At 52.0% G+C, this 27681-nt stretch overlaps 2 protein-coding genes across 2 annotated transcripts in view; one reads left to right on the top strand and one right to left on the bottom strand.

The window, feature by feature from the left end:
* The window catches only part of DDX24 (DEAD-box helicase 24), a 29520-nt gene extending 28411 nt beyond the window's left edge, over nt 1–1109 (top strand). Inside the window, exon 9 of the mRNA XM_025392490.1 lies at nt 570–1109. Coding sequence (XP_025248275.1) covers nt 570–838 — 269 coding nt within the window. The 3' untranslated portion in view covers nt 839–1109. The remainder of the gene's footprint in view (nt 1–569) is intronic.
* Nucleotides 1110–3118: 2009 nt separating this feature from the next.
* OTUB2 (OTU deubiquitinase, ubiquitin aldehyde binding 2) lies at nt 3119–26298 on the bottom strand. The gene is made up of 6 exons (XM_025392492.1): nt 26093–26298; nt 14492–14587; nt 12887–13005; nt 7987–8071; nt 7244–7438; nt 3119–6308 (listed from the first exon to the last, which is right to left on the bottom strand). Exons 1-6 carry the CDS (start codon nt 26093–26095, stop codon nt 6102–6104), a joined length of 705 nt encoding a protein of 234 aa, XP_025248277.1. The 5' UTR covers nt 26096–26298; the 3' UTR covers nt 3119–6101.
* Between the last annotated feature and the right edge of the window lie 1383 nt (nt 26299–27681).

Below are 27681 nucleotides of genomic sequence, written 5' to 3'. Positions count from 1 at the left end.
GGGCCCGGCTTCCCTTCCTGAAGACAGGCTGAGGTGGAACCCTTTGTCTCTTCCAGCCTCTCCATGTGCAGTCACAGCACTGGTGGCAAGGCACAGGACAGCTGGGCTACAAAGAAGCATTCAGTGTCTCCTGGTGGGGGGCAGTGGGTGGTTGTAGTTGTGAAGTCACCAAACCCCAGCTGGGCAGTAAGTGTGTGGGTCATAGGAAGAAAAGTGATCTTCAGTCAGGAGACTTGGGTTCTGGGCTCTGTCTGATGGCTGGCTCTGTGATGTGAGTCAGGTGACTTCTCTAAGCCTGAATTGCCTCATCTATAAACATAATTCCAGCCTTGGAGGATTTTTATGAAGTAAAAGGACAGAGCGGTCCTGCGTATCCCCCGCAAATGGTTAGATGTTATCCATTTACAGCCCCTGCCCCTGCCAAGCCACCACTGGCTTCTTCAGAGAACTTTTGAACCCTGCCTCCCTAAAGTAGTTCTAAAACATTTTTCATTGTGTTATCCATCAAGGGAAACAAAATGTTTCTACAAACCATAGTAAATAGGATCTTTTTTGTATTGTGTTTCAAGGAGGAAAAGCTGACCAGCAAGAAGAGCGTCGGAGACAAAAGCAGATGAAGGTTCTGAAGAAGGAGCTGCGCCACCTGCTCTCCCAGCCGCTGTTTACGGAGAGCCAGAAAACCAAGTATCCCACTCAGTCTGGCAAGCCGCCCCTGCTTGTGTCTGCCCCAAGTAAGAGTGAGTCTGCTTTAAGCTGTCTCTCCAAGCAGCAGAAGAAGACAAAGAAGCCAAAGGAGCCGCAGCCGGAACAGCCACAGCCAAGTACAAGTGCAAATTAACTGCCCTGGTCAAGTGTGTTAGTGACTGCACATTGCTCTCTGTTCTCTGGCTATTTGCAAAACCTCTCCCACCCTTGTGTTTCACTCCACCATCAACCCCAGGTAAAAACGTCTCCCTCTCTTCTACTCACACCCATAGCGGGAGAGACCTCATGCAGATTTGCATTGTTTTGGAGTAAGAATTCTATGCAGCAGCTTAATTTTTCTGTATTGCAGTGTTTATAGGCTTCTTGTGTGTTCAACTTGATTTCATAAATTAAAAACAATGGTCGGAGCCATTGTGTCATCCTGAATTTTTTTTTTTTTTTTTTTTTTTTTTTTAGCTAGAAGATGGTTGGGGGCGTGGTGTCGTTTGTTTCATTATTAACTTAGTGATTCTCCTGGGCCAGCACAGTGCTAAGCCCTTGAAAAGACAGGAATAGTGTCAGGCCTCTGGCTGCAGGCCAAGATTGGACAGTGTGGATAGAGCAGGAGGCTGGAATGTTCAAGAGGCACATGTTCCTGCTTTACCCAGAGCAGCACCCTAATAGCTCCTTAGTTCTCTCCCACACTCTTGGCTATTGTCTGAGCCACTGTGGGAGGTGGGCAGGGATGACGTTGCTGTCTTCAGGCTTCCCTCACATCACAGAGTCAACAGTAACAGTCACACGTCTGACGTGTGAAGCCCTCAGGATCTAGCCCCAGCCTTGTCTCCACTCCCCTCCTCTGTGACAGAGCAGGCTCCTGCCCACAGTTCCATGCACCCCTTCTCTTGTCCTGAGCCTTTGTGCAGAATAGGCTTTTCCATCGGTCTGGATTGCCTTTTGGTCTTCTCCATCCCAGAGCACTGCTATGGATCCTCTAGTCCTGAGCCTCTAAGGGGGGGCAGTGCTTCTCCTGGGGCTCCCTTAGTATCCCATGCTTACCCTCTTCATAGCACTTGCCATGCTGTGTTCCCTTAGCTGAGCTCCTTGGGAGAAGAGGAACTCAAGGCTTGGTCAGCCTGGTATAAATGTGTGCCCAGAGAACTAGGGACTTCCTGGTGCTGCCCCAGCTTTGTCTGCATCAGTGTAGGTGAGTATCCACAACTCCCACAACCATGGGAGAAGCACAGATTTCTGCATAACTGTCTGGCTTCCAAACAGGTATTTATCGGGGCACAATACAATACAGCTGTTTAGTTCAAGGGGTGCTAGGGAATTGAAGAGGATACACAAATGGACCAAGATACCCCAAGATCTAAGTAGTCGCCTCTCTCGCCTCATGGTTGGCACTTTTATCTAATTAGCATTTAGTCTTGAAGGTCCTGAGAAATAATTTTTTTTTTTTTTTTTTTTGGAGACAGGCTCTTGCTCTGTTGCCCAGGTTGGAGTGCAGTGGCACAGTCACAGCTCACTGCAACCTCACACTCCTGGGCCCAGGCAATCCTCCTGCCTCAGCCTCCCAAGTAGCTGGGACTACAGGCACACACCACCATACCTGGCTGATTTTTTTTTTTTTTTTTGTAGAGATGGGGTCTCACTATGTTGCTTAGGCTGGTCTCAAAACTCCTGCCCTCAAGTGATCCTCCTGCCTCAGCATCCCAAAGTGCTGGGATTACAGGTGTGAGCTACTGTGCCTATCTATAAGTCTTAATAGTGTTTTTTGTACTTGAGCATATAGACACCCAGTGATTGAGACTTGCCCAGCGCCACACAGCAGCCAAGTGGCAGAGGTGGGATTAGTATCTTCCTTCTGGGCCCAGGACAAGTTCAGAAAACTACTTCAGTCTCAGAAGTGTTGCCAAGGAGTGACCTCCCATCCCCCAGTGTCACCAGTGACCTGGATAGGAGGGGAAAGTGCCCCTGTCTGTGAGGTCAGCTCCTGACTGACAGCTATCAGAGAATGACAGGGAGACTCCGTTTTCCAAATGATGCAGTGGAGGTCAGTGGGGTTAGGAAGCAGGCTCAATATCCCCCAATAGTACCTGAGCCATGGGAGTGAAGCCACTTGTCACAAGCCAAACATAGATCCCCTGATGACTGTCGGTGTCCTGCCCTAGCCTTCTAACAGCAAATTCTTTTCCTTTTTTTGGTGGAGGAGCTAATAAGTAGACAGGCTTTAAAAGACAGGAGCAGCCTTCCAAGCAGTGCTACTCTCGCCTGGTAAGGTGAAGTCAATGGGCAGAGCTTCCTGATGTCCTGGATCTGCCATTAAACAAGGAATATCCCTCCCCAGCTAATCTACTCAACACATAAGCACCACGGAAAAGCAGAGTTCTTGGCCGCATGCCAGGAACTCAGTATTAAGCCAGGACAAAAGTAGTTATGGAAACCATTTTAATGCTAGGAGAATGTTTTTACTTACTGCCCAGGGAAGCTGTAGGGCTTGGCCTACATCCCGCTGGGCCTGGGGCCCCTGAAAGTCACTCACTGAGTCACAGCCCCCTCCTCACTCCCGTGTCTGCTCAGGGTGGTGATGCGTTTGGCTCCTAGACTCTGTCTAATGGTTCCCCTGACACTCCTGCTTGGGAAGCCACAGAGTCACTGCCAAGGTGACATGCTTCCCCATCTGCAGTGCCCTGTGCTTCCTGTTGGGAAGGACAGGTTGGGGAACATCCCTTTGTAGAGCCCGTACGATGAGTGTCAGGTATAATAGCTCTTTTCACACAAGGAATCTCATTCCATTTTAGCCAATAATCCAGTGATACATAGGTATTGTCGCCATTTCACAAACTTTGGAATTGGGGTTCAGGGAAGTGAAGTTACTTGGCCAAGATCATACAGCTAGTAAGTGGCAATGCTGAGGGTTGAACCCTGGCATTCTGGCTCCAGAGATCTCATTTGTGCTTAAAATAGAAACCCAGTCAAAAGCAGGGACTGTGCTCTTTCTGTTGCTAATTGTTCCCATTGATTTATAAAGTTTCCTTTGGAGAGAAAGTATCATAATAAACGTGCAGTTGTAAAAACAAGCTCTCAAAACAACTCTCCTTCCAGCTTTTGGTCTGGAGAGAGATGGCTCTGTGGGGTGAGGGTAGAGAATTATCCAGGAAGTGTGACTGCCAGGGTGACTGGCTGCTGTGGACAAGCAAGGTAACATCGACAGATGACTAGATTTTAATAAGCTGCCAAAGCCTGCCACACCTTTTCATCCACTGTGTTTTCCCTTTGAGACAGAGATCTGAGAGGGAATGTGGGGGGAACAAGGGCAATGTTACGGATTTGGCTGATGGTTTTTTGCAAAAAGGGGAAAAGCAGAGGGTAAGACCATGACTTGGCCTGCCTCTGCCAGAGCTTGAGTGTCCTGATTCTGAAGTGATAGAATAGATTCTTTCCTGGGAAGAGGGCCCTGTGAGTTTCTGGGGGGCTCTGTGACCTGGAAGCACAGCACAGGCAAGTCTCCCAGAGGGAATTTCTCCAGCCAGTCTGCCAAACAGCTCTGCTTCTGAGGTTACCACACAAGCCACAGATACAGAGACATAGCAGCCAGTGAGGCTTCTGCTGTGCTTGAGAGCCTAGCTGGAAGGCCCAGAGCCCACCTGACAGCCCCTCAGAACAGCCAAGGTGTCATCCAGGCCATGTGTGTGTCCGTTCACACCTTTCAGTTGGGAAACAGGGATCCTCTGGAGACTTGTCCGGCAAAGATGATGCTATTTACAAATCATGTCATGTGTTCCCCCCACGCTTCCAGTGTACTTCTCATAGACCATGGTGGGGTACTGAACAAATTCAGAGGTGATGGTCAAATTTACATTCCTGTGAAAAAGTGACATAATGACTTAGCCAGAGCCTTTGGATCCAAACTCCAACTGAGGGCAGCATGGAAACCAGGGGCCCTGCTTGGAACGAAAATCCCCTGACATCTAAGAGTGCTATTGGCTTTTCATGAAGGCAGAAGAGTGACACAAATCGGACATTTGTGTCAAGAGGACTCTGAGGAGTCTGCTACCCAGTCCTTGTGTAGTCAGGTTGTCAGCAGACTCACGTAGCAGCACCAATAGATTCCAATAAATCCCTGCAGAATGAAACCTGTGAGAAGGTGGCCTTCAATTAAGGAAGGACCCCAAAGGGCAATTCCACACCCTGCATTTTCCATTTCCTCCTACAGAGAAAGAGAGGTTGCTAGCAGCACCTCTGCCCAGCCAGGGTGTGGGGCCCCACTGGTGCCGTTGCGCTGGCCAGCCCATGGATGGAATCTTGAAGGTCCTGAGGCAGCAAGGTGAGGGGCTTATTTAAGGAGCATAGCCAGGTGGCCGAATGAGGACACTGCTGGCCAGAATTCCCAGGCAGTTTCCACAGTGGAAATCTCCCCACTGCCAACTTACATGGCTTGTCTGTTCTTTCCCACCTACCCTCTGACCAGTCCATAAAGAGAGCAGAAGCGGGAAAGGGAGAAAGCAGCCAGGGGCAGCCTGAAAAGCATCTGCTCTGCTCAGCTGGGTCCACGGCTGTGCATGCCGACACCTCTCTCCGTGAAGTACCCAGACTCCACTTCTAGGATTTGCTGGGGATGATGGGACAGCTGCAGCTTCCTGGTCCCAGACAGAAATACACAGATTCTGCTCCAGACCCTAGTCTTGTAAGCCTCTGTCCAGGTGGGGCTGACAGCAGAACCCTGAAGGGCTCGTCCACCAAAAATCAGGCAGTTCTGGCCCTGAGAGAGGTAGAGGGGCCCCAACAATTTAAGCTCCTGCTAAAGGCTAAAGGCCCTTTTCTGGACTTTGGCAAAAAAAGAAAGTCTTTTTTTTCTCGTTAAGTTAGGGGTAGGAAAATACATCCATCATGAATGTTTGAAACCACACCGCAGCCCTCACATTCAAATTGACCTCAACAGGCCATCTGCCAGAGCCCCGTCCAACAAATGACTGGACTGGACTCTGTAGGCCTGGTAAGTCACTTGCATTAAGACAGCTAACCTTGAGCTTTTCCTCCCCCGCAGAGAGGCACTGCCCCTGGTAAAGAGAAACCGGAGGCCCCATTTTTCTACAGTGCAATGTCAACATAGGCAGGACCCTCCTCCAGTTGAAGAAACAATTCCAGAGAAGGCAGGTAACCCACCCAGGCCTCACAGGGAACTGTCAGGGGCCCAGTTAGAAAGCATTTGATCCTCCATTAAAATAAATACTAAAAATACCACCAAGTTACCACAGTCCATAATGGGTAGGCCTCGTTCCAGGGGCTTTGCCCAAAAGGCTGCACATTTTCTTGCTACAGTCTAAATTGCTTAAAAAATTGAAGAGCCGGAATGTTCCATTCAGAATGCAGTCCCATTAGGTGACAGGTTCCACTGCATGGCCTAAAATTAATCAATGTTTATCGGCTGCATAAAGGATGTTGTAGTGGGATGTTTTATAGAGCAGGTAAACGGAAGGGGTGGCGGCCTCAGGGAACACGTGGTGGTTCAGGGCGGTATCCATCTCGTCCACGTACTCCACCTGCAGGGCGATGCTCAGGGCCTGGGACAATGCCGTGATCTGGATGTGGTCACACTCCGTGGCCATGGGCTCCACTTCCTGCAGGAAGCCAAAATGAAAAGAAACCAGCTTAGGAGGGAGGCCTGGCAGAGGATAAGTGAGTTCAACTCTGGCTCTCAGGGTCATGGTCACAGCCTCTGTGCTGGGACATCATCTTCACAACTTCCCATGAGTTGGGTATGGACATTCTCATGTCACACAGGAAACAGCCTCACTGAGAGGCAGCACAGCTAGAAATCGCTACAATGGCAAGAATCGAACCTGGATCTTTTCCATTCTAGACCTTGTTGTTACACCTGAGAGCAGGCTACTACTTTAGACGGATCTGGAAAGGGGGCAGAAATTTTTCAGGTTGGGCATCAAAGAATCTTAGAGATAAAAGGCACCCTGACATCCAGGGGTGCCTTTCAAGCTTAAGTGTTTGCAGAGGCCAGGCTGGTGAGTGAGGGTGCCAGTCCAGATGCTGCAGAGACGATGGAAGAGGCAGAGGCGGTGGCAAGCAGGTGTGTGTCCCACATCGAGAGGGCAGCTGCTGCCTAGTGCCTGCTGATACTGTCCTGCACGAGCAAGGGCCTGGGGGCTGGATCTTCTGATTTTCCAACAGAAATCCAAATATTCCTATGAAAAGTGCCTAATTTTCAAATATTGGCAATTCTTTTGGGTAAATACCACGCATCATAAACACGTCAAGCAAATGTAACTCTTGGACTGTGACTCTGCAGTTTTGTAAACAGGCCAGTCCAAATCCCTTATTTTTCAGATGGGAAATCTCCAGGGAGGGAAGTGCCTTGCTTCAGGCCACACAGCTCAGGCAGCTCAGGTGAGACCTGTCTGCAGCTTGCTGACCTAGCTCTGTTTGAATTGCAAGGGCAGTCGTGACACCCAAGTCCCTTGGCTAGAGATGGGTGCTGAAGTCTGTGGGAGAGGGCCACAGGAGCAGAACCCGGGGCTGGGGCTGAGACCCCAACACCTACATGAGTGCAGAAGTCTTTGATGTCCATCTCCTCATCAATGAAGTGCCGGAAGAAGTCTGCTCGGTTTCTGATGAAGGCCGATGTGAGCAGGCGCAGGAACTGCACGATGTGGTCTGAGGCACTCTGGTCGTTGAACACCTTCAGCAGGCTGGACACTGAGCCGTCTTTCTCTACCAGTTCCACCACACTGTAAAACTGCGCCGCCCGGCCCTCAGCTAGGGAGGCCAAGCAAGCCCCAGCCCTCCCTCTGCATTCTCCCTCCGCTCCCTCCCTTTGCGTGAAGCCCTCACGTGCATTTTCATTTGTAGATTCTCAGGTTGAAGTAGAAAATCAGTCTGAGATTCTGCCTAAGCTAAGTAACCCAGGGTTAGCAAGACTGTAGTTTGTACACTAGGCCAGAGGCACGTCTAGGGAGCGGCAGTTGGGTCTTCCTGCCATGACTACCTGGGTTTGCATTCTCACATGCACACTCAGAGTGGCAAGCGTCAGAGTCCTCGATCCCGCCCCTTCACTAATTGGATAGGGAGGCACAAGGTGGAGATGGAATAGGGTGGAGGATGTGCCTCCTCCTAAAGGGAGGGCAGGGCCCTGGGCTCCCTGTGCCCACACACCCCCACAAGCAGGAAGCAGCCCTCTGTCCTTCCCCAGCCCGGAGAAGCAGAGCTGTGGGCTGTGCAGGGCTCCAACCAGTGCCCGCTCCTGTCTGCTCTGCCAGTGTGGAAGGAGGGACTAGGTGAACTCACAGCATTGAAGAAGTTTCTGAACTTGTGCTCCTCAAAGCCAGCAGCCAGAAGGTCATTTGGGGTCTGCAGTACGCGTTCTTTGAACCTACAGGGGGGTAGACTGAGTGTTTACAGGGAAACACAGCGAGTGTGCTGTGATTGTCAACTGTGCATCCCCCTCTCAACCCACTGCGCCCACCAACCTCATCTCTAGTCCCCGGGCCCTGGTGACTGAGCTGCATTGTGTGTGTGTGCATGGTGAAAAGACGATATGACAAGGACGTGTGTGATTTTGCATCTTTTCCAACTCCCTACTCAGTGACCTCATGAAGGCAGCTTGACTCAATCATGGTAATATTGAATACTGACACCACAGCAATCGACTGACAACACACACCAGGCCTCCCGCACGCCCAAAGCCGGCTGTTAAGCATCTGCCAGCACCAAGTCACCCTTGGGGACACGCTCCACAGGCCCTTGCTCTGTGCATGCTGGGTTGTTCCTCTCTGCACCCACTGCAGGCCCCCTCATGGCACAGCCCCTTTCTGGGACCTGTCCTGGTACCCTCAGGGAGCATGGCAAGAAACCCAAGCCTGGGCCTGGGCCTGGCCCTGGCTCCAGGACACTCCAAGTTTAGTGGCAGCAATGAGGTATGGAGGAAGGGCTGCCTCCCACAAGGACCAGGTGAGCGGCCCTGGGTGACTAGCTGGCAGGCGCAGAACACTAAGGCCACACCTAGTTCTCCAGCCCCTTACTTTCCCTAGGAACAGAGACGAGGCTCTCACAGGACCCAGGAGGCAGCAGGTTTCACAAGGGAATACAGAGGCCTGGGCCACCTCAGAAGTTGCTGTGCTCCGGAAAAGCCTAGTGCCTTGTAGGAGGACAGGGGGCGGCGAGGAGGGAGAAGGTGGTGGGTGTGGACGGGAAGCCAGTCTCCTAACTCAGAAGTAGGAGTGTTTGCCTAGACGCCGCTTGCCCCTGGCTGGTCCTGGCATATCTAAGAGTCCTGCCTGGGCCAGGACTAGATTGTCCTGATTGCGGAGTGAGGTGCCTGGATGGGAGGGATGGATCCTGTGCTGACTTCTAGCCGCAGTCCCCTCCAGCCCTGTCAAGTCTCCCTCTGGCTTTTGGCCATAGGCTCCCCTGTGGCACAAGTGTGGATGGTGATGACGCCTTGACTGCAGGGGTGCTGAGGGCGAACGGAGGGCTGCCCGGGAGGATGAGGCCTCCGCTGCGGTGGTACCTGCTACCTAGGTTTCCCCTCCGGGCCAGGGCAAGGATCTGATGGTCAGTGCTGACTAATGCCTCTCGCTCAGGAGCCACCCTCATCAGCACCCCCGTTCTGTCTTCAGCTGTGGCCTAGGTGGCCCATGGCCAGAGTACTAGGAGCAGCTCCAGGAAGCAGCTGCAGTCCTCCAGGGCCGCTCCAAGGGCCTGCACCCTCTTCGGGCCACTCTGTCCCTGCATGGCCATGAAGTGCACTGCTCTGCTCCCAGCTCTCCTGCCCTTACTCCCACCCCCAAACCTCTGCCTCATTCCACATTCATTCCTTGCCAGTGACTTGTGGGCCCCTCTGTGCCAGGCACTGGGGACACGGAGACAAGCAGCACGCCGTCGCAGGCCCTGTTAGAAGGGGGCAAGCCCCCAGGCCAGGACATGCACCCCCGAGAGGCAAGCCAGGGATGTGGGGAGGGATGGCACTGGGGCTCAGCAGGGGGGCAAGTTCAGAGAGCTGGGGCTGCACACAAGCCTGTGTGGGACCTCTGGCAAGTCATTTGACCTCTATGAGGCTCTGTTTGCTCATCTGTAAGATGGGGTAGTAACAGTGGCTGCCCTCGAAGGAAGCGCGTGTTCTCCAAGCCTCCGGCACACGGAAGTACTTTGCATACTTCTAGAGCAAGTATGCAAGATCCAGGGCTGGAACAAGCATACTGCTGCAACACGCTTGCTCCAGCCCTGCAGCAGCACTGAGCAGAGAACAAGTGTCTGCCTGGGTGGCTCTGGGCTCACTGCACACAGGGAGACAGCAGGTTGTGGAGGATGCATGACGCAGACAATCAGAGCTAGCACAGAACACCCCAGTCAGTGTTCCAAGTACTCACGAGTCAATCACTTAATGTCCATGACAGGGCTATGGTCACTGTTCAGCTGGGGAAAGGAGCTACAGAGGAGTGAGTGAAGCAACCTGCCTGGGGCCCGAAGAACCCACAGCCAGGTCAGGGGCAGGGCTACCTAGGCCAAGACAGCGTCAGGCGGCATGTCATGCCTGCAAGCTCTGGTATGTGTGGGATAAATGGGTCCTTGTGCCTAGACCTCAGGGTGGGCAGGCAATGGGGTAGGAGGGGCAGGGGCCTGGTGTGGAGGGCCTTGGTGTCAGGGGTTTCCACTGCTCCTAGAGGTCAGGAGCATATTTCAAGCCTGTGAGTGACATGGTCTCGGTTTTTGTGTAAGATGCAGGCTGAGGAGGGAGGACCACCTGAGCCCAAGAGTTCGAGGCCAGCCTAGGCAACATAGCAAGACCCATCTCTTAAGAAAAAATAAAGAGAGAAAGAAAATGTTTTAAAAAAGAAAGAGAAAATGCTGGTGGTCTCATGCAGCCTTGTGGTTTGACTTACCACCTGTGTGCCCCGGCTTGCCTGCTGAACACCAGCCTCATACCTCCAGTGCCCACCAGACACCCCCACTCTATGACTCCTGGACATTTCAGACAGCATCGCAAAACACAGCTCCTGATCTTCCTCAGCCCTTTCTCGCAGCAAACGGCTTCTCCATCCTGCTAACTCTCAGGTCAAATATCTGGGAACCATCCTTGACTCTGCCATGTCCAACATGTGAGTCAGGCACGAATCCTGTCTTTGCCACCTCCACAGGTGTCTAGACCTGCCCACTTCTTGCCATGCCCACTGCATCCACCTGCTCATGCCACGGCCATCTCCTCTCTGGATCTCTCGCCAACCACATCTCCCTGGCCGTGTCTCCGCCCCCATCTGTCCTGTACACAGCAGCCAGCAGGGCAGGTCCCCGTGCTGCACAATCCTTCGGTGGCTCCCGCGTCCTTCAGGCTGAAAGCCAAGGTCCTTAGAAAGGCCTGAGGTGCTATGTGCCCTGCCGCCCTTACCTCTCCAACCCTACTAGAAACAGACAACGCCAGACCTTGCACTCCTCGGCCTCCTTCCTGCTTGATTTTTCCCACAATACTTATCACCATCTGACACCTCAAACATGATACTCATGTACTGTCCATCTTCTCCCATTAGGACGCAAGCCCCACAAGGCAGGGATTTTTGTCTCTCTTGTTCACTGCAGTATCCCCACAGCCTAGAGCAGGGTCTGAGCATGGCACCCGTGTCTGCTGACGAGCAGGGAGACAGGACAGAGGAAAGGTGAACAGAGCACGTGGGCTGGTGCAGAGAGAGATGCAGGCATTGGGCTTGACCAGCATCACCCACTGAGTCCTCACAGTAGCATCCTGAAGTGTGTTATAATGTCCACCTTCCACAGGCATGAAAACTGAGGACCAGAGAGGTCAGGTCACTTGCCCAAGGTGGCACAGCAAGTAAGCAAGAGAGTGAGGTCCGACCTCAGAGCCCAGGGCTGCTGCGTGGCACAACTCCAGGGCACATGGGTCATAGGGAAATGACGTTGGGGTCATAATCCCTGCACTGTGCTGCGCTGGTTCCCACAGGGCTCTGAGAAAGTTGGGGAGGGGAATGGCTTGAGATAGCTGACTCTTCATCATAAGGGGCTCTGCCAGTCTGTCACGGGGGAAACAATCTGAACGGTTCAGCCAAGGAATAGATGACTCAACTTCTACCCTCTTTGAGATCATCTATATTTTGAACAGGCGATGATGGCCTTAACCTAGTAGTTCTCAACCAGATAGGGTCGACTTTTTTTCCGCCGAAAGGAGATTCTTGGCAGTGTCTGGAGGCAGTTTTGATTGTCATGACTTGGGGAAGGGGTTACTACTAGTATCTCATGGGTGGGGGCCAGGGGTGCTGCTAATAAGCCTACAATAGGACAGTCCCCACCATGAGCACGATCTAGCCCACAACATCAGTCATGCCGCTGGTGAGAAACCTGCCTTAGCCAAAGAAGTGCTCTGTGACCCACTGCCCCCCGTACTGTTTCCAGAGGGCATTTGGGTGCGGGTCTCAGATGAGGAGGGCCCATGGCCCTCACCAAAGCCTCTAAGGGCTCTGAGACCCCCAAAGGTTAAGAGCCAGGTGGGTCTCTTAGCTCCTTGCTCCTCAAAGCATGGTCTGAGGCCCAGCGGCATCAGCATCTCCTGGGAGGCAGTGACGAAAGCAGTCCCGGCTCTGCCCTGCTCCCCCTGAACAGGAATTTGCGTCCTAGCCAGGTCTCAGGGGTTTGTTTGTCTTTGCTTTTTGTATCTTGCTATGGACTAGAGAATCAGGGGCCTTGTACAAATGTTCAGGTATGAGAAACCCTGAACTAGCCGAGATGATAGGGGCAGCTCTGGACACAGACCTTCTCCAGCATGACCTCAGGGCCAGGCCCAGACAGCTGAATGCCTGGGTCACACACACTCCAAACCAAGGTCAACAGGAATTATGCCGAACACCGGGGCAAAGCTTCTTTTTGTTTGTTTTCTTTTTTCAGATTGGGTCACGAAGCCCCTGCTCCACGCGACTTACCTGGGCTGACCCAGGCCTGTGGTGGAAGCAGAGGCTGGAAAGCATCTGGGAGGCCACAGATTCCATCCTCCACCCCTTGGCTGCCTCCAACTCCACCACAGCAGGCAGCTGGGCTCCCCCAACATCAAACGCCTCTGCCAGGCAGCCCTTCAGCTCACTCTCTGGGTTAACCAGCCCAAGTGTAACAAAAACCTCCGAGAGACTTGGGGCTGACCTAGCACAGAGAACATAGCCTTGAGAGCCCAAGGGGCCCCGGCACTCACTTGAAGATCTCCCTGCTCTTCCCCAGCAAGGACTCCAGGTAGGAATAGCCCAAGGCCCTGTAGAAGCAGTTCCCATCCCCTTTGGTCTTGCGGATGGCGGTGAACCTTTTGCTGAGTTCCTGAAGGGGACAGAAAGAAATGTGGGCATTTGCACCAATAACAGCTCTGTGTGGTTTAGGTGCTGGGACTAGCCAGGTGCCCCCCATCTCTCCCAGGAAACACCTGCTCCCTCCCTTCAGGCTGCTATCCCCTCAGCCTCCCACCCTCGTACATCCCCCTGATATAAAAATACACTGCATTGTCCTGTGTGTCCGTCCCTGCCCCCCGGCAGCCTACAGTCCGGGAGGGAAGGTGGATAGTTAGACAGTGGCACTGTGAGGACAGAAGGAGTGCACGGCTGGGTGCCACAGGGCAGTGGCATTGCACTGGCTTTTGGAAGTTGGGGAAGCCTTCCTGGGGGAGCAGCACAGAGAATCGGGAGCCGGCAGAAGTAGGGGTTGGGGGGTTGCATGTGTGAGCAGGGGAGGGAGGGGTAGGCTCCAGCTCCACTCCTAGCAATAAGTAGGTGTCCCTCTGAACTGGCCTGGAATCCCCTTTCCTGCCTCATGGGACTATAAGCAGCATTTTGACAGCAGAGGATGGTTTTCAAGGGGTCTGGGAGTTTGTGTTCCCCCCATAGCCATGAGAAGGCTCAGAGCTGACTTGGGCCCACCTGAGGCCAGCTGGCAGTGGGGAGACAGGGACTCTCTGGAGCCGCTGGCTCTTCTCCCAGGAGGGCTTCGGGGGACACGAAAGTCAGCGGGCTGCAGAGCCCAGCGCCTGTCCTGGAAGTGCCCCTGCAGCGGCGTTCTGATCACATGATGCCCACACCACTACCCCTGGCTGCTGATGGACATCTGACCCAAGCTGGACCCATCAGAGTCTCTGAGGATAAGTAACGGGGTCCAGCAACGGTGCTGCGTGTCTGAGAGGAACTCAAAGGGAAGGGCCTGTGGGGCCAGTGCCAGAGCAAGCCTGTCCTGCAGCGAGAGGAAGTCCTGCAGAGTACAGAGAGCAGCCGGGGCCTGCTGCCAGAGGGACAGAGTGGGTACCCAGCTCCTCCGGCCACCCACGGGTGACCGCTCTGTAAGCGATCCCTGCAGCCTTCCCACAAATCCCTTTAGCCTCACTGGAGTACACTTTCCCTCCAAGAGGTCTCCGGCACAGCAGTTACGAATGTGGCTTGAGACTCGGCTGCCTGGATTTAAATCCCAGCTTGGCCACTCATGAGCTAAATGGCCACAATTTAATTTCTGTGCCTCAGTTTCCTCAGCTGTAAAATGGGCATAATAAAAGTACTTACCTCACAGAGTTGTAGTGAAGTCTCAGTGAGTAAATAAAACATTAGGATAGTGCTAAACTTTTAAACAAAAAATCCTTTTTTTTTTTTTTGGAATGAAAGGATGTATTGCTAAGGCAAATGTCCAACATCGAAATATCCTAGGAATCCTTTCATTTGCCCAGGAACCTGGCCCAAACTATTGGCCTTCAAAGAGGCATCACCTTTACACTCCCGACTCCAGCCTGTTTATTTTAGGATGCTTTTCTCCCTGCCCTCTGCCTCACCTCGATTTTCCTCCGGTAAATCCTGTTTTCAGGATGGTCCCGAAGAATGGATAGAATGTCACATTTTTCTGATATTAGGTTGAAAGATGTTTCACTCTGGAAGAGAGGGAGGGAAGAAATGCTGTGACAATTTCAAAAGCAACGGATGGGACTCCACGAGCTGGTGGCCTCTGAACTGCCAGTTACAGACAACAATGAATGGGACCTTCCTACCTTCTCATGCTGGGAGTATGTTACCAACATCCTAGACGCCTGTTGGGATCGCCACATTTCTAGGACAGGGATGGTCAGGGTCAGGGCCATCGTGAAGAGATAGCCCTGGTTATAAGGAAACTCATCTTGTTATTGAAGCCTGATTCATTTCACAGAATGTGTACCTCGAACCTAATGAGCCTTCATGCTTGAGGATAAGGCCGTTTGTCTCCTTCCGTCCCTCCTCTCTCATTCATGCATTCATTCATTCATTCTTTGATTCATCCAACAATTCCTGAACATCCACATGCCCAGCACTGTGTCACATGCTGGAAATACAGAAGGAGGAACGTCTAGCACTCCCCCACCCACAAGGCTCACAGTCTACAGAGAAAAACAATCAAGATAGGGGGTGATAAGGTCACCAGAAGAGGCCGCACTGTGTGGCACTGGTACACAGAGATGCCAGGGAAGGTGTCAAGAGATTGAGCTCAGGGAGCACAGGGCGGGAGGGCATCTTCATGCACCACCTAGCGGAGAAAGTTTATACTACAACCCAGCTCTAGGTCTAGGTCAATTCCAACCCAGAAAGACAAGCCTCCTACAGGCAGGGTCTCTCCAGGCCTGTGAAGAAATTGGCGGGCCGGGAGGAGGCAACTGCAAAAGGAAGCTTCGGGGTGAAGGAAACTGCAGGAGACACCTCGTTCTAGCAGCCAGCTCCCCGTGGGCCTGGTCTCCGCCTTGTGCTATCTTGTCAGCAGGGCTCAAACAAGCGAGAGCTGCATCTCTAGCCTCCAACCCGCCCAAAGCCGCTTTGATTGCAGCATGAACATACTGTGAGAGAAATGGTGTTAAAGCCACTTACAGTTTATAGCTTAAAACAAGTGAGGCTGGCTGCTGCACACAACCAGAGGAGACCATTTTTATGCAATAGAGTACTGTGGATGGTCACTGTTAATTGGGATTTTTGTAAATAGAAATCTAGTTTTCCATCCATTTATCACCATCATTGTTGACATGCAGTTGTAACTGGCCTTTTTCATGTCACATCGGCCACAGTGGCCTTCCCTGGTAGCCTGTCAGCCTCATCGCTGACTAGATAATGATCTCAACCCAATACCATCCTGCTCAGAGAGGAGCCCTCTGACGCTACAAACCCCTTTCTTCACCTGAAGAAATATATCTGGATTTTGGATGATTAGCTTTTTCCAAAGCTCAGCACACAAAGCAGAAAGCTGGACCATGAGATTAGATAATGAGGCCTCAATGACTTTTGTTGCTCCTGCCTCCACATGGGACAGACTGCAAACTTCCATCTGGCCCTGACCCTGCATCCAGTATCAGGTCAGGGACGAAGCTGGGACTGGGCAGGGGTGTCTTTAGGGGGCCTGGATGACAGCTTGTCATACTGTCTGCCATCTTCCATTCACCAAGGGCCTGGCACAGAGCAGGGGGTGAGATATTCTTCAAACAAATGAATAAAAGCTACCTCCTCCATGAAGCCTCCCTGATCTCCTCACCTCATCTGAGTCGGTCCTGGGCTCTCCCTTGAACTTACACTTTATTCCATTTCTCCCTTTCTGGTGGCACCAAACATGATCTTCCCCAAACATGGGATTCAGGGCAACTTCCCAGAAGAAAGCTTAAAAATAGAGGATGAATCCATTGTCCTAAAGAACTGGATGGGCCGGGCGTGGTGGCTCACGCCTGTAATCCCAGCACTTTGGGAGGCCGAGGTGGGTGGGTCACGAGATCAGGAGTTCAAGACCAGCCTGGCTAAGATGGCGAAACCTCGTGTCTACTAAAAATACCAAAAAAAAATTAGCTGGGCATGGTGGCACGTGCCTGTAATCCCAGCTATTCAGGAGGCTGAGGTAGAGAATTTCTGAAACCTGGGAGGCAGAGGTTGCAGTGAGGCAAGATCGCACCACTGCACTCCGGGGCAACAGAACAAGACTCTGTCTTAAAAAAAAAAAAAAGAACTGAATGAAGAATGCTTCCAAAAGTGGAAACAGGGCATGCAAACACTTGGGGGGTTGGAAGAAGGGATTCTGGATTTTGCTTCTAGAAGCTTCCATGCTGTACCCACCCTTCTTTGCTAAATTAATCCAGCCCCAGACGCCTTCCTTCCTTCTGCCCTGACATCATAGTGCGGGCTGGCAAAGCAACAGGAAAACCATCAGGAGGAATCAGGTAACACTTGGGGGCAGGTGCCGAGGGCTTCTGTCTCATCAGCCGTGACCCGTTTCCTCCCCACTAATGGAATCCCACAACACAATAAAAAATGACTGGGTAAGTCACAACAATCCTACCTCTTTCCCATTTTCCTAGCCTCCCTTGCAGCTATGGGCAGTCAGGTAGCTGGGGTTGGCCAGCTGGACCCATGAAAAGTCTGCTGGGGACTTCTGGGGAAGCTTTTGGTTTTGGATAAAAGGAACAGAGATGGGAGTGTTTTACTTCTTCCCGCCGTTAGTGCAGGTGCAATGTCTACAGCAGCCACCCTGCGAGTGTGAGGCTGAAAGTCAACACATGGAAGATGATCTGGCGATCTGCTACCCTAGGCCCAAGAGGTATGAGGTGATAACAGGTGCCATTATTATGCACATACTATGTGCTAGGCTCGGGGAGAGAGGCTGACATGTCCCCATTATCTCACTGAATCCTCACAACTACCTCCTGAGATGGGTATTATGCCCATTCTACTGACAAGGTCAGGTGCCCTGTGCTAAGAAGCAATTTTAGGCAGATCTGACTCTGAAGCCCATGGAAATTCTACCATGCCAAACTGCTAGGTAGGCAGAACGCAGAGGTCTTGAGCAAGGCTGCTAAACACAAAGGGACATTCCACGCCGGGCAGCCCAGGGCCTTCTTATCAACAGGCCAGGTCCCGACCTCCTGCCCCTGAGGCCTCCCCCAGGAAAGTTCTCCATCCAGCTTCTGATCCTGGGGGCTCAGTGTCCACAACAGCGTTTTCAAGCCCAAGAGATGCTCATCACAGGTGAAACAGGACACGATTTACAGGCAATATCCAAACACGGCAGTAAAATACATCCGTGATAAATGGAAGGAAAGTGATTTGCCTTTCCACTTCCTTCAGGCCTTCTAATCGCATCAAGGAGAAAGACAGCCTCTAGCATACCTTGAACTCCTTTCTATTTTGCTAGTCTCTCTACTCCAGATTGGGCAGGCCTCTGACTCGGAGTTTAAAATCATTCCATTTTCATTTGTGTTTTTTCTTTTAACTTAAACCAAGCCAGATTTATTGACTTCAAAGGCAAATTTATAAAAAGTTAACATGTTTTGGTCTATTCTAAATCATGAAAGATTGACATTACTAGCATAATAACAATTGCTAGTTGTACAATTAATTTGGCACTCATACTGCATGCTAATACAGCAAATATTCATAGGATTCTGTACATTTCAGAATGAAAGCTGTCTCTCTCTGCTGCCTTGCATGGATGGTAGGAGGACAAACAGGTAATACTGAAAAGCAAGCGCACCTGCTCTGCACTCATGCACCCTCTGACTTCATTCCAAAGTCTCATTATTTATCTAACAATTTGTTTATACTATATAAAAGTCTTGTTGTTTTTATAGACAGCTGACTTAAAATGGTGGCTTGGGTCTTTTTAAATCATAGATCAAACAGTAGAACAACTATATTTAATACTGCTGGTGTGTGGACTGCCCAAAACCAAAACCAAAATGGCGGAAGGAGGACACAAAATCTGCTACATTTCCTCTGCAGTGTCTGAGAAGGTAATCAACGGAGGAGTGGAATGGATTTAAGGAATTAATCTTCAACATGCAGAGATAAGTACTTCAATGCAGAAAACTGCCATCAACAGTTAAAATGAGGGGGCCTGGCGCGGTGGCTCACGCCTGTAATCCCAGCACTTTGGGAGGCCAAGGCAGACAGGTCACAAGGTCAGGAGATCGAGACCATCCTGGCTAACACGGTGAAACCCTGTCTCTACTAAAAATACAAAAAATTAGCCGGACGTGGTGGCGGGCGCCTGTAGTCCCAGCTACTTGGGAGGCTGAGGCAGGAGAATGGCGTGAACCCAGAAGGTGGAGCTTGCAGTGAGCCGAGATCATGCCACTGCACTCCAGGCTGGGCGACAGAGCGATACTCCATTTCAAAAAACAAACAAACAAATAAACAAAGCCAGTTAAAATGAGGAATATTTAAAGGTGGATTAGGAACGAGGGTGGCACCTATGCCAGGAAAGTCAAGTTAGGTTTCCACTTGCTCTATTAACATAAATTTTGCATTTTTGACAAATCTACTTAAGCTCTTTAAAATAGCCAAGTTAAGGGAAAATATTACATAGGGCCGGGTGCGGTGGCTCACGTCTGTAATCCCAGCACTTTGGGAGGTTGGGGCAGGCGGATCACAAGGTCAGGAGTTCAAGATCATCCTGGCCAAAATGGCGAAACCCCGTTTCTACTCAAAATTCAAAAATGAGCCAGGCATGGTGGTGGGCACCTGTAGTCCCAGCTACTTGGGAGGCTGAGGTAGGAAAATCACTTGAACCCAGACGGCAGAGGCTGCAGTGAACCGTGACCACCGGACCACTGCACTCCAGCCTGGGCGACAGACTTCATCTCAGAAAAAAAAAGAAAAAGAAAAGAAAAGAAAATACTACATAGCGATTCAGAGCCCTCTCAGCTCCTAAGAGCTGAGCTCACCATACCCTCAGGACATGCTGTGGAAACCAGCCTCAGGAAGGTATTTTTTCAGGTTTTGGTCCCCTTCATCCCTGATCCTTATTTCCATTCCTCCATCCCCCCATGCCTCTATAGGTAGTTTCTATGGCATGTCTTTCTAGATATATTTGTTTTTTATTATGATTATGGTAAAACATACATAGCCTAAACTTTATTATTTTTATCAATTTTTTTTTTTTTTTTTTTTTTTGAGACGGAGTCTTGCTCTGTCACCCAGGCTGGAGTGCAGTGGCCAGATCTCAGCTCACTGCAAGCGCCGCCTCCCGGGTTCACGCCATTCTCCTACCTCAGCCTCCCGAGTAGCTGGGACTACAGGCGCCCGCCACCACGCCCGGCTAGTTTTTTTGTATTTTTTTAGTAGAGACGGGGTTTCACCGTGTTAGCCAGGATGGTCTCGATCTCCTGACCTCGTGATCCGCCCGTCTCGGCCTCCCAAAGTGCTGGGATTACAGGCTTGAGCCACCGCGCCCGGCCCTATTTTTATCCATTTTTAAGTACACAGTTCACTGGCATTAAGTACATTCACACAAGAGTGCAACCATCGCCACCATCCATCCCCAGAACTTTTAATCTTCCCAAACTGAAACTCCCCTACCCATTTTTTTCTTCCACGTACTTATGATGAATCTCTACTCATTAAACACTAACTCCCCATCCCCTTGCCCCCAGTCTCTGGCGACCACCTTTCTACTTTTCTGTCTCTAATGAATTTGACTATCTAGGTACCTTGTATAAAGGAAATGCATCTGCCTTTTTAAAAATACAGACTTGTAAGTATGCGTGCCTTTTAAGTTTGCATAATATTAGTCTATAGATATTCTGGAGATTTTTTTCCCTTTACTCCACACTATTTAAGAGCTACCCCTGCTTACAAATGTCTCACGGGTGGGCTACCTCCATCTGCAGGTGCAGGTGATGGAACCTTGGGCTAGCTCCAGGGCCCCAGGGGTCCCAGATGTGCTTATTAGGGGACCTAGGGACAAGTGGATTCTCACTTTGGCCCTTTGAGTCCCCACCTGGCACCTCCAGAATGATCCAACTCCGCCCAAGTTGGTCCCCTGCCACTCCCCACTGGCAGGGCCCTGGCCACACCCCTGACAAGACCAGAGACTCAAGCTCCTGGGAGAACCCCAGGCACACCCTCGATTTACTAGCCCATAAATCAGGCATGAGGCTTGACCTGGCTGGCTCTCATTTGTAATTGCTTTTTAAACCATGGCGGAAAATTTCCAGGATGTTATGGAGAAAGGACAGGCCACATCTTGACAATGTCCTGTCAGACCTAATTAGGCCACCTAAAAGGACTTTAGCCCTTTAATTGCTGGTTTGCGAGTAGATGCTAATTAATTAAGTCAGAGAGCACTGCGGCTTGGAAACAGATTTAGCAGCTTGCGTGGAGGAATATATTTCAAAGTGAGAAAAGGATGTTCTTTAATCACTGCTTTTCCCCAGTAACCCTGGGAACTAGCAGAAAGCGCTAGGACGTGGGCTTGGTGTTCAGACTGGCTTTGAGTCTTTGGTGGGAGACGGTATTACATCTGTCTGCTGGTCCTTCCTCCTACATCCCTGGAACACCGGCTGAGATGAAAGAGCCAGGGTATAAACTCCCACCATGATGCTGGAGAGCTTGCCCTTGATACCCCATCCCTAATCCATGGACCAAGCCCTACCTCCAAATTTAGGGAAAGTACAAGTCCCCACTTTCCTCTGGTTTTCCCTCCCAAGCCTCTGTATATACCTGAAACCTGCCCACATAACCCAAGGACTCCTCAAGCAGCCCGCAGCCATGGGCCCAGCACTGTGGACTGCTCCAGGGGCTGGAGGAAATGTCCCTTCAGATGTGTACTCAGGGGTATGATATATGACATATGTACGCGTGCAGTGCTCAACGTTGTTGTTTTTTTGGTTTTGAGATGGGATCTCACTGTGTTGCCCAGGCTGGTCTCAAACTCCTGGGCTCAAGCAATCCTCCCACCTTGGCCTCCCAAAATGCTGGGATTACAGGCATGAGCGCCTGGCCTCAGAGGTTTTGTATTGATGAGGTGAGCGATGACAAATGTTTGGAAGCCATGGATTTAGGGGCAGCCAAGTGCCCCGAGTTTCCCGTGGCTGCTGTAACAAATGAGCACAAATGTAGTGTCTCAAAACAACACAAATGTATGATCTGACAGTGCTGGAGGTCACAAATCCGAAAGGAGTGTTGCTGGCCTAAAGCAAGATAGCGACAGAGCTGCGTTCCTTCTATGGGCTCTAGGGGAGAATCTGTTTTCTTCTTCAGTTTCTAGAGGCTCCCAGGTTTCCTGGCTTACGCACCCGCCCCCCTCCCCCCACATTACTCTGCCTTGCTCTCATAAGGACACTTGTGATTACGTCATTGCGCCTACCTGGATAACTCAGGATCCTTAATGCAATCCCATCTGCCAAGCCCCTCTCGCCACGGTAACATAGTCACAGGTTGTGGGGATTAGGACGTGGACATCATTGGGGCCATTGCTCAGGCTTCTACATGTCCCTTGTCTGCTGCTCCACTAAGAAAAGTGACAAGACCCTGCAATGAGGCTTCACCCCCTGGGTCAGTTCTCGGTTGGCTTTGCAGAGACCCTGACCTGGGCCCTGGCCTTCCCTCTTAGAATATGCCTGAACTCATACAGCATCCTCCCAACAGACCCTCACATCTTCCTCTCTGGTCCTGACCTCTCCCTAGAGCTCTGACTCCACAGCCACTCGCCACTCAGAAGTCTGAGAACATTACTGAATTAGCATGTCCCTGACTGCTCTCCTGCCCACCTCGCCCCCCCACCCCCCACAGGCTTCTCCAGCTCCCCAGAATGCCCCTCCATCCAGGCAGAGCTCACGCTGAGACCCAGAGGTGCTTCTGAGACCCAGAGGTGCTTCTCCACTCCTCTCTCATCGACCTCCCCATTGATCCAAGTTGCCATCATCTCCCCCCAGGGAGGCTGCACCAACATCTGCCCAAGGACCTCCTGGCTTCCACTCCTGCCCCCATCCCAGCCCATTCTTCACAAGCAGCCGATACAAGCTGCTTAGCCAGCAAGGGCATGCCCTTCCTCCATGCCCTCCAATGGACCCCCTCACTTAGGCCAAGACTCAATCTTCTGACAACGACCTCCCAGATCTGACCCCATGTGGTCCTCTCTGTGTTTCTTCACAAGACACACTCATTCTTACCTCAGGGCCTTTGCGCGGCTGCTCCTTCGACCTGGATTCTTCCTCTGCCTTTCCCAAGATGCAGGTGGAGTCACCTCCTCAGAAAGGCCTTCCCTTGCCCCTCCCCATCCCTCTCACCTTTATTTCTTCAGGGCATGATCTAATAGGCTCGCCTGTTTACCCGCGTGCTGCATGGCTCCCTCCACTGCAATGCCAATTCCATGAGCACAGGGACTTTGTCTGCCCGTCAATGCTGGATTCTCAGTGCCTGGCACACAGCCATGTTCCAGAAATGTATACTGAGTGTTATGGGTTGAACTGTGTCCCCCCACCAAAATTCATATGTTGAATTCCTAATCCTTGGTACCTTAGAATGGGATCTTATTTGGAAATAGGGTCATTGCAGATGTAATTAGCTGAGATGAGGTCATGCTGGAGTAGGGTGGGCCTCTAATCCAATATGACTGGTATCCTTATAAAAAGAGGAAATTAGGACACAGACCTGCATACAGGAAGCACACCACATGAAGATCAGAGTTCTGCAACCACAAGCCAAGGAGCTACCAGAAGCTTGGAGGGAGGCCTGGAACAGAACCTTCCCTAGCGCCTTCAGAGGGAGCATGGCCCTGCTGATACCTTGATCTTCAGCTTCCAGCCTCCAGCACTGTAAGAATCCATTTCTGTTGCTCTACACCACAGTTTGTGGTACTTTGTAATGGCAGCCCGGGAAGCTCACACACTGCATGAATGAATAGACAGATGCATGCACGGGACTAGCCAGGCTCTGACTCCAGCCTGGCTACCTCCAACCCTGTGTCCACTTCATTGTCAGAGAGATCGTCCCAGTCAACCATCTCTCACTTGTCAAAAATATGTTATGGTTTCCCCCTTATTGGTGGAATAAAACCCAAACCCCATAGCACAAGTGAGGCCCTGCACAGAACATCCTGATCCCACCGAATTTTCCAGACTCAATTTCCCTGCCTCCCTCAATCTCCTTGCATCTTCAGCGGCTGTTTACCTTTCCCCATTCTTGACCATGCTTCAAAGCCTGATAGCCCACTTTCCCCCCGCACCCACCAGAAGGAATGTACCCTTCCCAAATCCTCCTTGAACACTCATATACATCCTTCAACTCAGCTCAAAAGACCTCCCCCAGCTCAAAAGACCTCCTCTGCAGAACCTTCCAACACCCCCACTCCCTCAGAGCATATTGACCTCTCACTGTGCTCCCAAAGTCCTTAGGCCTCTTAGGCCATGACCTGTAGCTCAGACACTGCTTGTGTCCAGCTGTCTTGGCCAGCAGGCAGTGAGGTCCTAGAGCGGGCAGGCACCTTGTCTTTCTCATTAGTGTCACAGTGCCCAGCACAGGCCTGACAAAGGCACCCACTGGGGACCTGTTTGACAAATAACAGAACAAAGCACAATAGGCCCCTGTGGTTTTCCTGCTTATGTCTGATTCATTCATTCGCCAAACATGAAATGCACCTTGAGTGCATGAGACTCCTCGCTATTTGCAGTCCCTGCCAGAGGCCTGGTCCTTGTCTCACCCCTACCTTCCCAAGGGGCTTTGTGTCTTCCACGGGGGGCCCTTCCTCAAGCTTAGCCCAGTGATGTAGAAACAGGAAAGCAAAGAAGATGCTGTATTTTCCAAGGATATTCCTTCTGTCACACACACACACTCACCACCATCCACACAATGCAGGTTCAACATAAAAACCCACCATGCAGTATAGGGCCCAGTACGGTCCCCACATGCAGTAGGTGCTCAATAAATGCCACATGAAGGGAAGGGAACAGACAGACCCTGCACTGCCTCCACCCCTGTGATTCCCAGACAGACATCCTATTTTAGTGGGTTAATCACTTCATCCATTGCCAAGGCACTCAAGCCCCCGGTGAGGTGTGAGGGCTTTGGACCCCACCTGCCCTCTAACTTCCAGTCTCCTGAGTTAGGGCACATAGGGGGCAGAGTGAGCGGCCCCACTGCATGGCACAAAGAGCGGCTACCGCCTCTGCTGTGCTCTGGCATGGCCAGAGGGCATGCCAGCCTCCAGCTCCCGGGTGGCTAAGCCCATCATTACCCCAGCTCCATCCCTCCCTGGTGGGTGATGCAGAAACACCTGGGCTGCCTTCCAGGAGCAGCTCAACCAGGTAAACCCTTGGGCACCAAGTGGAAGCAGGAAGCTGGTGCTTCCAGATGCCCCAGAGGCCCCCAGCTACGCCCCAAGCTGGCTTGGCAAGGACAGTCCCAGCTCGAGTGCCCTGGCTGCCTATGCCACACCCAGATCATGCCAGGCCATGACCAGGCTTTGACCCATGCCCCAGCCTGGCAGCATCCTGCTGCGGTGACCCATTTTCCTGCCCAGTCATAGGAGAGAGGAGGCTAAGCTTGAAGAACCAGGCATCTGTGCACACCCATTTCCAGGACTCTGTTGTCACAGGAAAAGCTCCAGCTAATCATCTCACATGGTTCTCACAGCAGCCCACTACACAGATGTGCAAAACGGTGCTGAGGGGGAGAGTGGACCAACCAAAGCCTCTTTGCTTTCCAGGAGGTGGAAGCGAGACTTGAACCTGGGGCTGTGTGGCCCCGACTCAAGCCACTCAGCCCTCACTCCACAGGCTCCCCCCTGCTCAGGGTTGAAGGGTCTTAGGCAGCCATCCCACCCAGTCCCCTGAAGGATGCCTGACCCCATGGCAACCTGGAAGGTGAGCTGATGTAACACAAAGAGTACTGAACTGAGAGTCCAGAGGCCTGGGTTCAAGTCCCAGGACCACCACTATCAGTACCAGCCCTTCCCTGTCTGACCTCAGTTTCCCCACCTGCTCAAGCCCAGGGTTAGCCTGGCTCAGAGGGTCTCTGGGCCCCGTTCTGTGCAGACAGGACTCTCCATCAGGGATTCCTGAGTATTTTCTTTTCCCCGACCCCTAACTCATGTGCCTCACAACTTGAGGCAACCTCTCCACGTGGGTCCCGACTCCAAAAATGGAGACGGACTAGTCGCCCGCAGGGACAGACGATCTGGTCCCCTGTGCAACTCCTAGATCCCCTCGTGGGGTTGGGGCAGGGGCCAGGAGTGGGTTAGTCTTTGACGGCTGAGCCCTCGGGTGGGAGGGGCCGTGGACTGCTGACTGGGGGGCTACTTAACAAAGAGGAGGCGACCCAAAGCGCTGCAGCCTCCCTGTCCCTGCTTCCGTCGAGGGCGCCCACCCAGCGCCGTCGAGGCGGCGCCCAGGGCCAACTGGGGCGGACACGCTGGGGGCGGGGACTCGGGGCCGAGCTGGACCTCCTCAGCTGCACGTCCACGGGGGACAGCGGGGCGCGACCTGGCCCCCAGTATCCGTCCGGACTCCGTATTTCAGGGGTTCGGAACGCGGCGGGGGTGGTCTGGGGGCTGAGCCTCGCGTCCGACCCCCGTCCCGCGGGTGCACCCGCTCCGACAGCGACCCCGCCCACCGCGCCCCCTGCCCGCTCCCCGTTCGCGATCCCCCACGATCACTGACCATAGTGACCGGAGCCGCCAGGCCAGGTCCCGCCCCAGCGAGGAGCGATCCGGTGCGGGAGTGCCGCGGGAGGCGCGGGCGGGCTCCGCCGCTGGTTCGGTGGCGGGGACCTCGAGGGCGTGGGGGCGGCGGAGAATACACCCGACCGCTCCGCAAACCAAAGGTTAGACCTCCACTGTGTCCCAGGAAGACACACGCCCCGCAATTGACGTCTCAGGCGGGCAATCAGGAGGCGGGATGCAGGACGTCATAGAAAGTGGGTGGGACTTCACGCGCCTTCAGCCTATGCTTTAGGGGCCATTTGACAGGATGCCTCCCCCTTTTAAAGACACAGAAAGCTTTTAACTAGCAGAGGAGTTAGCTCAACCCAGAAAGACAGGTCCTCGTTTGCAAAGGCTGAAGGGCTTTTGCGCAAACCTAAAATTGGAGTCTTCTGAAGGATTAGCTGGCCCTCATTAATTCATAAACAAGGTCACATAAGTATAGTTTGCACAAGATCAGAGGATAGGCGCTTAGGGAACACGTGTCCAATAACATTAAGTATGGCTTCTACATAATATTTTACCCTCTTCTAACTCATGAATCAGTAGGTTGCCACGCACCCAGTTAATGTTTGTTGAATGAATGAATGTCCAGGATCGTTGACTCTGTGGCTCTGGAATTGTAGGGATACCGGTGAACCATGTCTAGATGACTCATCTTGCCTACAAGCTCATTATTAATGGACATCAAAATAGGAATATTTATCATTCAAAGATTCATTCACCAGCCCTTGAGTCCTGGAGGAGCTGCTTTGGGTGTGGTAGGGAGAGTTTGTAGGGGAGGGGGGCTCAGTGCATTGCATGCATCCACTTCACAATATTAATATTTCCAGGAGCGTGTATTGAGCAATTCCCCTTCCTGCTGCTGCCCCGCCCCTCCCCCCCGCCACAACTCTTACTCTGTAAGTCCCAGGCACGAGGCTAGGCTCTGGGCATACAGACATCTGAGTCTTCCAAGCATGTGTCATGTCCTGGGTGGGGAGTGTGGGGTCAATGGAGGCTCAAGGAGCAGTAACAATAGCATCTAACTTTTTACAGTTATTTATACAGTTATGCAGAACACCTACTATGTATCAGGTGCTATCCTGAACCCTCCACATATACAGAAGTATCTTGCTTAATTTCCTCACAACTGGTTTATGGGGGTAGGTCCTGTTATTATTATCCCTATTTCACAGATGAGGAAACATTACAGAGAGTTTAAGTTCCTTGCCTAAGTCACATAGCACTCAAGTGGGATTCAGTCCCAGGCAGTGTGACTCCAGAGCTGGTTTCCCATTCACTCTGCACGTGACTACAGGGGCTGTGTTACCTGCCCCCACCCCTGACCCCCGTTTGTTTTCAGGGGGTTTCTCCTCTTTGTTTTTTACAGCCAAGAAAGCCAGAGAGGTGACAGGAGCAGCCCAGTGCTGCTGACCTAAGAAGTGGCCTGGCTGGGCTGGATCCCCGGACTTCTGACTCCCCAGCCAGTGCTCATTCCAAGGCATGTTAGCTTCCCTCTGCGGAGGAATGACTGAGCCAGGTTCCATGGTATCTGGGTGAGGGACA

This window comes from Theropithecus gelada, chromosome 7b, assembly GCF_003255815.1.
Source record: "Theropithecus gelada isolate Dixy chromosome 7b, Tgel_1.0, whole genome shotgun sequence".
NCBI lineage: Eukaryota > Metazoa > Chordata > Mammalia > Primates > Cercopithecidae > Theropithecus > Theropithecus gelada.
Note: the sequence above shows the minus strand (reverse complement) of the source record. Positions and strands in the feature narration are given on the sequence as shown.

What these genes read in the sequence shown, in the direction of transcription:
- OTUB2 (XM_025392492.1), bottom strand. An exon ending in AAGAGCAGGGAGATCTTCAA is followed by an intron (nt 8,072 to 12,886) that starts GTGAGTGCCGGG and finishes ACCCCCCTGTAG; the next exon opens with GTTCAAAGAACGCGTACTGC. An exon ending in TCAAAGACTTCTGCACTCAT is followed by an intron (nt 6,309 to 7,243) that starts GTAGGTGTTGGG and finishes GGCTTCCTGCAG; the next exon opens with GAAGTGGAGCCCATGGCCAC.